Consider the following 10,195-nt stretch of genomic DNA (forward strand, 5'->3'; position numbering starts at 1 on the left):
CCCCCTTCTTTATTACGCATTTTCGGCAGGTGCGACTTATACTCTGAAAAATACGGTAATCAACGTTGTATCACTGTCTTGTGTCTGCTGGGTTGCAATGCTGGCTGGAAAGTACACTCTTTGGTAAGATCCATTCCCACTCAACAAGCCACTGATGAAAACACAATTTGAATGCAAAATTAAGCTTAGGAACAATCCATACTTTTTATCGGAGTACAGCAGAGCGTAGACTTCTCTGTGCATTCCTTCCGGCCTCTTGAAGGTCAACGTTTCTGTTGTCTTCTTGGATTTTTTCTAGGATAGGGGAATAAAATGAAACAGATTATCTTTCGATTGGGCTTTTTCACAAAATGCATTTCTAATAACATATTTCTGTACATATAATAAATGCCGTAAACTGTAAGCTACTACATTTTGAAACCTGTGGCTAATAAAACGCTGTGGTTAATTTATGGATTATTCTTTGCTGACAACCATAATAATGCGAATGGTTAAAAAAAACACACAAAAAAACAAGCAAAGACACTGAAAAGGTGTGTAATGGTTTACGCCATGGCGCCATCTTCCAATCCAATCCAATCCACTTTATTTATATAGCACATTTAAACAACAATAACGTTTCCAAAGTGCTGCACAGCCATGTTAAAAACAATATTATGCTCCACCAATGACTGAATAAAACAAAAAATGCATAAAAATAAAACCTATAAAAACAATATAAAAACAAATATGATTAAAAACTATTTTAAAGGGTAAAATCCATTAAAACAGTAAAATAAAAATCAAAGTGTATAAAAAACACAGAGGACAGAGGACCACACAACTCACGTAGTGTTAAAAGCCAAAGAATAAAAGTGGGTCTTAAGACGAGACTTAAAACAGTCCACTGTGGAAGCAGTTTGAACATGGAGCGGCAGAGTGTTCCAGAGCTTAGGGCCGACCACAGAGAAGGCCCTGTCTCCCCTGGTCTTAAGTCTGGTCTTGGGCACCACGAGCTGGAGCTGGCTTTCGGACCTCAGAGCGCGCGCAGGGATGTAAATTTGGATGAGGTCCGAGATATATTGACGAGTTCAATATGTGCAGGTGCTGCAGTACTCCTTTTTTTTTTTTTTAGCACTTTTAACCGGAAATAGAAGTGCCGTTCCATCGTTTAGCCGTCCATAGCGTTTCTACTCGTGTGGATTCTTCATTCATCACTCCAAGCAATGTTTGTAAGTTGTACAAAATGACTAAAACAATCCATACTTACAAAACTGTCCAATGTGTTGAGTTGAGTTTGAGTTTTTTTGGACCATGCAAGCATACAGCATGAAACATCACAATTTCCAGTTTTTCTTTTCAACATGTTTGAAAAGGAGTAGGAGGAAGCAGAGTTTATTTAATCCTACCCCTTTTCTTTTACATAGCAGTCGCTAAAACTTTTGTTCACTTCCTGTTCTCAATTTATTCACAATATACTCCATAAGTAATCACAATAAAAAAAATAAAAAAATTGGTGAAGTAAGTTATATTTCATACGATGAGATACGTAAGATTATTTTGAGGATAAAAGAATGGATAGATGAAATACATTCACAATGTTTATTCTTCTTTGTACTTTGTAAACACGAAGTTTGCAGAGTTTCTTGAAGTGGATCATATTAGTGCATTGTTTGACTGCTTTGTATAATCCATTCCATCATTTAATTCCACATACTGATATACTGAAGGTCTTAAGTGTTGTACGTGCGTACAAATATTTTAAATTACATTTTTCTCTAAAATTATATTTCTCTTCGTTTTTTGAGAATAATTGTGTGTTCTGTCTGTAGGAGTGTTTTCATGCATATTTGTACGTGCTATTGTAATGTAATCAACATTTGCGAGTGCCTGTGTTAGCAGTATAAACTTACAAAGGCATTATTTTTGTATTTATTTATTTTTTTATGTAAATTCACCAAAACATTACTGTGGCGTTATTGAGTCTATTTAGCCATGAATTGATTAACGTGGACCCCGACAAGTTGTAAAAACTTATTGGGGTGTTACCATTTAGTGGTCAATTGTACGGAATATGTACTGAACTCTGCAATCTACTAATAAAAGTTTCATTCAATCAATCAATCAATCAAGCTGATTAGAGAGCTAGCTTCCGCAGCTCCATGACAATGACTTCTGTTTTGTTTGATCAGCCGTTTTACTGCCCTGTTACAGACACCGTTTGGAAACAATTGAGGAATGTATATAAACATTTGCTTAATATATCTGTGTAAATAACTCATTTCACAACGTATATATCTGCGGCTTATAAATTCAGTGCGGCTACCCTATGGAAAAATATTTATTTCTAAAATTTAGTGGGTGTGGCTTATATGCCCGTGTGCTATATAGTCCAGAAAATACAGTACCAGAATTATGGATCGACCCATTATTGACGCCGATATTAGGCATTTTGACATATATCGGCAAAGGCCTTTTTTTTATCAGTATCAGCTTTTTTTGTGTGTGTGTATGTGTGTGTGTGTGTATGCTTATATGGAAACAAGTCGTTAGAGTAGATGCATGGTTGTGTGATTTATAGAGAGATTAAATTACTCAAACTAAATTCAGTCAGGAACACACAAAAAGGACAGAGAATAGTTTGTGCCACTTGAGAAACTGCAGGACAGCAAAGCAAAGTTGTGCAAGAGGGGTTAGTGCGTCTGCCTCACAATACGAAGGTCCTGCAGTCCTGGGTTCAAATCCAGGCTCGGGATCTTTCTGTGTGGAGTTTGCATGTTCTCCCCGTGAATGCGTGGGTTCCCTCCGGGTACTCCGGCTTCCTCCCACTTCCAAAGACATGCACCTGGGGATAGGTTGATTGGCAACACTAAATTGGCCCTAGTGTGTGAATGTTGTCTGTCTATCTGTGTTGGCCCTGCGATGAGGTGGCGACTTGTCCAGGGTGTACCCCGCCTTCCGCCCGATTGTAGCTGAGATAGGCGCCAGCGCCCCCCGCAACCCCGAAAGGGAATAAGCGGTAGAAAATGGATGGATGGATGGATATTGCTGCAGTATATAAGTGTGTGCGTGCCTGTGTGTGTGTGTGTAGGCTGCCTAAAAATGCATAATAATACAAAATGTGGATTGTTACAATCATGCCCTGATGAATACATTAATATTTATACCTAAAAAATACATTTAGATAATCTGTAGATATATTGTTATACTTTATACCACTTCAAGACAATGTCTTAATAACTTTTTCTATTTTGCAGAAAAATGTGTGTATGTGTGTATGTGTGTGTGTGTGTGTGTATGCTTATATGGAAACAAGTCGTTAGAGTAGATGCATGGTTGTGTGATTTATAGAGAGATTAAATTACTCAAACTAAATTCAGTCAGGAACACACAAAAAGGACAGAGAATAGTTTGTGCCACTTGAGAAACTGCAGGACGGCAAAGCAAAAGTGTGCAAGATTTTATCCCTTAAATATTGTGTAAATATTGCTGCAGTATATAAGTGTGTGCATGCCTGTGTGTGTGTGTGTGTAGGCTGCCTAAAAATGCATAATAATACAAAATGTGGATTGTTACAATCATGCCCTGATGAATACATTAATATTTATACCTAAAAAATACATTTAGATAATCTGTAGATATATTGTTATACTTTATACCACTTCAAGACAATGTCTTAATAACTTTTTCTATTTTGCAGAAAAATGTGTGTATGTGTGTATGTGTGTGTGTGTGTGTGTATGCTTATATGGAAACAAGTCGTTAGAGTAGATGCATGGTTGTGTGATTTATAGAGAGATTAAATTACTCAAACTAAATTCAGTCAGGAACACACAAAAAGGACAGAGAATAGTTTGTGCCACTTGAGAAACTGCAGGACGGCAAAGCAAAAGTGTGCAAGATTTTATCCCTTAAATATTGTGTAAATATTGCTGCAGTATATAAGTGTGTGCATGCCTGTGTGTGTGTGTGTGTAGGCTGCCTAAAAATGCATAATAATACAAAATGTGGATTGTTACAATCATGCCCTGATGAATACATTAATATTTATACCTAAAAAATACATTTAGATAATCTGTAGATATATTGTTATACTTTATACCACTTCAAGACAATGTCTTAATAACTTTTTCTATTTTGCAGAAAATGTGTGTGTGTGTGTACGTGTATGTAAGCTGCCTAGAAATGCATAATAATACAAAACTTGGATTGTTACAATCATGCTCTGATGAATACATTAATAACGTAACCTACAATATTTATTCTAAAAAAAACACATTTTGATAATCTGTACATAACTTTTTATACATATAAGACAGTGTCTTAATAACTTGTTCTATTATGCAGAAACAAATTAAAATGCTAAAGGATGAGCCTGCAAACAGTCTGTCAATGTCAACACTGAATTTGGAATAATTTCATCAATCACAGCTGAGGTTTTTAAGGAATATATATTATTTCAGGTTGTTTGGCAGAGATACAAAACTTCAGGTTGCTATTTTATTTATACTTTTATTTTAATTATTCAAGTCTAAAAGAGCTGTTACTGTGTCGAAGAGACTCCCTGCATTTTGTTTGTTTTTAACTACTTTTTGAACAAACATGCTTCAAAAACAAAGCTAAGTGTAATTGTAGTATTTAAAATTTTGATTTAAAGGGACAATCGGTAGAAAATGAATGGATGGATGGATGGCCCTGGGAAAATAACATGTCGGTCAATCTCTAACTAAAACAGTGGGAAAGGAATATGCTTTGCTCCTGTAAATGTGACTTTTGGAGCAACATAGAACCCCCCGCAACCCTGTAAGGGACAAGCGGTAGGAAATGGATGGATGGACAATGCAAAGAGTTGTGTTTGTTTCTCACCTTGTCCGAGTTGATGAGGTCCTTCTTACTGATTGGGCCGTCATTGTCGCCTCCTGTCAGCTCCAAAATGTCCCTCACATCAGCCCCGGTAGTCATGACTTCTCTGCTTGAAACAACTTGCAAAGAAAAACTCGCGTGGAAACAATCATTGATTCCCTGCTGTCGTTAGCAACATGCTAACGCTAACACCATTACGGAAGCACATAAACAGAACCGTGGAAGAGCAGGACCCGACCACTTTTTTTGTATTATTTTTTTAGGTTTAACTTTAAAATGAATTTGAATTCAAAGAATTGTCTAAGGTACACAAATATATGTTTTAATATCCACTGCTATTGTTCCGGTTCGTCACGATGCTAACAAGTACTTCCGTTTTGCCCCGGAAGTAGTTTGTTTTTTATGTGGATGAAGATTTGAAAAGGTTACAAATACGAAAAAGCGCTACTAGATGGACGGGGCGAGTTTAACATTATTAGATTACCGCTTTAGATCATATATTTAGTAGCGAGCTGTGGAAATATTTATGTTAATCTGTATGAATTGCTCGTTTATGCACTAAAAAAAAATCCGAATGTTATGCATAACTTGTTTTGTTTTTTTAATCAACATCATCCTTTTTTTATATATATATTCATGAAATATAAAATAGAAAAAGACAAAATACAAGACGTTACATGAAACAAATAATCAGATTGACTTCTGCCACCCTCTGGTGGTGACCAGCGAATTGAGCAGGTGACGGAGATAGATATATACATAAATCCATATTTTAAAGTTATTTCTTTTGTTCCGGAGTGATATTTGAAATAGCTAGTGTTCTATCTAGTACCCTGTTTAGCTTTCCCCAATCTCCTGACCGCTGGTACACTGTAGACGACCTTGTGATCGGAGTGCAGGATGGCTCCAGCTAAGCAAGAGAATAGATAAGGGTATTCGCTCTGTAGGGGAGGGGAGGGGGGCGAGTGGGGTAGTGAAAAAGACAGCGCTTCCGCGATGTTTTCAGATCATCTACGGCGATGTGAATTGAATGTATTGTGCATAGATGGTCTCCCAAAGCTTTGGATTAAAAATATCAAAATAAGCTACTCTGTCCTGGATTCATTTAAAACCATTTTATGTGTACTTCTGATGTATATACTTGTTCTTATGCTATCTGAACTCACTATGTTCTCTGCTGGTTGTACATATCCTACTAAATAAGACCTACACTGTTTCAATGTCCACATTTCTCTGTTGATGCAATTGTTGATGACTGAAGTTCTGATATCAACCAAAGCTCCTCATCCCACCCCCCGGATTGTAAATAATGTAAATAATTAAATGTACATACTATGATGATTCACTTGTGTGATGACTGTATTATGCTGATAGTATATATTTGTACCATGAATTGATTAACGTGGACCCCGACTTAAACAAGTTGAAAAACTTATTCGGGTGTTACCATTTAGTGGTCAATTGTACGGAATATGTACTGTACTGTGCAATCTACTAATAAAAGTATCAATCAATCAATCAATCGAAAGAACTTGGGAGTGACCAGTAGCTTAAATTCCCTGGGAGGAAGAACTGGTCCAAACGCAACACGTCACGTGGTTCCCTTGCTAACATGGCGGACAATACAAACTTGAATATATCCATTCATCCATCGATTTCTACCGCTTATTCCCCTTTGGGGTGGCAGGGGGCGGTGGTGCCTATCTCAGCTACAATCGGGCGGAAGGCGGAGTACACCCTGGACAAGTCGCCACCTCATCGCAGGGCCAACCCAGATAGACAGACAACATTCACAATCAAATACTTAACACAACATATACAATCAAACATTGACAAAAGTCACCTTGTTTTCCCCCCCCTTTTTTTATACCTTTATTTATGAGAAACTCCAAGGTGTCTTATTTTTGTTATTGTTGAGTTTTTCCTTGCCCTGATGTGGGATCTGAGGATCCCACATCTGAGGATCCCACATGAGGATGTCGTTGTGGCTTGTGCAGCCCTTTGAGACATTCGTGATTCAGGGCTATATAAATAAACTTTGATTGATTGATTGAAGAAGTTCAACATATACAAACTTTCGATTGATTGATTGATTGACACTTTTATTAGTAGATTGCACAGTACAGTACATATTCCGTACAATTGACCACTAAATGGTAACACCCGAATAAGTTTTTCAACTTGTTTAAGTCGGGGTCCACGTTAATCAATTCATGGTAACATGAAAAAATAACAAGGCCAATTCAAACAAATGTGTGTGTGTGTGTGTGTGTGTGTGTGTGTGTTTTCGGATTTCCATTCATGAAAAGAAAATAATAGACCAAGCAGCCACACTCTTATTGTTTTAAAAAACCGGAAGTAAATCCCTTTAAAAAAAAAACTACTTCTGCCCTACCCTGAAAGAAATTTCCCTCCACCCGTCCGTTTAGTCAAAATCCTAATCAAAAAACAAATTCGGACTATTTTTACTAGTTTCATTTCTGAAACAAAATGTATTTAATGACACTTAAAATGAACAAAAAACAATAGGACGCCTGCTAAACAAAGATGTTACCGTTAAGTTAAAAACACGCTATACGCAAAAAAAAAAAAAAAAAAAAAAAAAATACTACTTCCGGTTTAATTTGTCATCGCACAGATAACCATGCATTTTTGCATTTTGGATGAACTTTTTTTTTCGATTTTTATGTCATCTGGACAAATTAAAATCCTTGAGTGGAAAAACTCAAAAATACAATGCTATGGCAATATTGTAATGAAAATCAACTCTTTTTTGTTTGTTTTACAATCTGCCATACATAAAATATCGAAGAACGGCCTTAGTTTTGTTTTTTGATTTGCGTTTCAGAATCGGAAACAGAATTAACGGAAAGTACACGGACCAAATTCAAAAAAACCAATCGTTGTTGTTTTTTTATTTTAATTTCCATTCAAGAAAATTCGACAATGCGGCCACACTTCTATTGTTTTAAATAACCGAAATAAACCCTTTTGAAAAAACCTACTTCCGCCCTACCCAGATAGGAATTTCCCTCCACCCGTCCGTTTAGTCAAAATCCAAATCCATCCATCCATCCATCCATCCATCATCTTCCGCTTATCCGAGGTCGGGTCGCGGGGGCAACAGCCTAAGCAGGGAAACCCAGACTTCCCTCTCCCCAGCCACTTCGTCTAGCTCTTCCCGGGGGATCCCGAGGCGTTCCCAGGCCAGCCGGGAGACATAGTCTTCCCAACGTGTCCTGGGTCTTCCCCGTGGCCTCCTACCGGCAGTAAGTCGAACACATTTCCAGTGAGGGTTGGACTCCGCCAAGGCTGTCCTTTGTCACCCATTCTGTTCATAACTTTTATGGACAGAATTTCTAGGCGCAGTCAAGGCGTTGAGGGGTTCCGGTTTGGTAACCGCAGGATTAGGTCTCTGCTTTTTGCAGATGATGTGGTCCTGATGGCCTCATCTGACCGGGATCTTCAGCTCTCACTGGATCGGTTCGCAGCCGAGTGTGAAGCGACCGGAATGAGAATCAGCACCTCCAAGTCCGAGTCCATGGTTCTCGCCCGGAAAAGGGTGGAGTGCCATCTCCGGGTTGGGGAGGAGACCCTGCCCCAAGTGGAGGAGTTCAAGTACCTAGGAGTCTTGTTCACGAGTGAGGGAAGAGTGGATCGTGAGATCGACAGGCGGATCGGTGCGGCATCTTCAGTAATGCGGACGTTGTACCGGTCCGTTGTGGTGAAGAAGGAGCTGAGCCGGAAGGCAAAGCTCTCAATTTACCGGTCGATCTACGTTCCCATCCTCATCTATGGTCATGAGCTTTGGGTCATGACCGAAAGGATAAGATCACGGGTACAAGCGGCCGAAATGAGTTTCCTCCGCCGTGTGGCGGGGCTCTCCCTTAGAGATAGGGTGAGAAGCTCTGCCATCCGGGAGGAACTCAAAGTAAAGCCACTACTCCTCCACATGGAGAGGAGCCAGATGAGGTGGTTCGGGCATCTGGTCAGGATGCCACCCGAAAGCCTCCCTAGGGAGGTGTTTAGGGCACGTCCAAAATCCAAATCAAAAAACAAATTCGGACTATTTTTACTAGTTTCTTTTCTGAAACAAAATTTATTTGATGACACTTTTAAAAAAATGTTGAAAAAAAGAAGTTACTGTTAAGTTAAAAACATGCTATACGCAAAGAAAAACAGTGCTTCCGGTTTAATTTGTCATCGCACAGATAACCACGCATTTTTGCACCTTGGATCAACATTTTTTTTGATTTTTGTGTTATCTGGACAAATTAAATCAATTAGAGGAAAAACCCAAAAACCAAAATTTTATGGCAATATTTTAATGAAAATGAAAGCATTTTTTTTCTCTTTTACAATCAGCCATATATAAAAAAAAATTTAAAAACGGCCTTAGTTTTGTTTTTTGATTTGCATTTCAGAATTGGAAACAGAATAAACAGAAAGTACACAGACCTAATTCAATTGAACAAATCGTTTTTTTTATTTTTTATTTCCATTCAAGAAAATTCGACCATGCAGTCACACTCTTATTGTTTTAAAGAACCGGAATTAAACCCTTTTGAAAAAAACTACTTCCGCCCTACTCAGATAGGAATTTCCCTCCACCCGTCCGTTTAGTCAAAATCCAAATCAAAAAACAAATTCGGACTATTTTTACTAGTTTCTTTTCTGAAACAAAATTTGTTTAATGACACTTTTAAAAAATGTTAAAAAAGAAGTTACTGTTAAGTTAAAAACATGCTATACGCAAAGAAAAACACTGCTTCCGGTTTAATTTGTCATCGCACAGATAACCACGCATTTTTGCACCTTGGATCAACATTTTTTAGTTGTTTGTGTTATCTGGACAAATTAAATCATTTAGGGGAAAAACTCAAAGAATAACATTTTATGGCAATATTTTAATGAAAATTAATTCCTTTTTTGTCCCTTTTACAATCAGCCATGTATAAAAAAAAAATCTAAAAACGGCCTGTTTTTTTTTTTTTAATTTGCGTTTCAGAATTGGAACCAAATTCAAATAAACCAATCAGGTTTTTTCATTTATTTTTATTTCTATTCAAGAAAATTCGACCATGCAGCCACACCTATTGTTTTAAAGAACCGGAAGTAAACCCCTTTCAAAACCCCTACTTCCGCCCTACCCAGAAAGGAATTTCCCTCCGCCCGTCCGTTTAGTCAGAGTCCAAATTAAAAAACAAATTTGGACTATTTTTACTATATTAATTTCTTAAACAAAATGTATTTAATGACACTTTTTAAAAACAAAAAACCAAAGGACGCATGCTAAACAAATATGTTACCGTTAAGTTAAACATATGCTATCGCAAAGAAAAATACTGCTTCC

The 10,195-nt window shown here is 37.5% G+C and overlaps 1 protein-coding gene across 1 annotated transcript in view; it reads right to left on the minus strand.

Moving 5' to 3' along the window:
- Window positions 1–5,232, minus strand: part of dmap1 (DNA methyltransferase 1 associated protein 1) — a 28,436-nt gene extending 23,204 nt beyond the window's left edge. Inside the window, exons 1-2 of the mRNA XM_061883093.1 lie at window positions 4,846–5,232; window positions 203–294 (exon numbers count right to left, since the gene is read on the minus strand). Coding sequence (XP_061739077.1) covers window positions 203–294; window positions 4,846–4,941 — 188 coding nt within the window. The 5' untranslated portion in view covers window positions 4,942–5,232. The remainder of the gene's footprint in view (window positions 1–202; window positions 295–4,845) is intronic.
- Between the last annotated feature and the right edge of the window lie 4,963 nt (window positions 5,233–10,195).

This window comes from Nerophis ophidion, linkage group LG22, assembly GCF_033978795.1.
Source record: "Nerophis ophidion isolate RoL-2023_Sa linkage group LG22, RoL_Noph_v1.0, whole genome shotgun sequence".
Taxonomy (NCBI): Eukaryota; Metazoa; Chordata; class Actinopteri; order Syngnathiformes; family Syngnathidae; genus Nerophis; species Nerophis ophidion.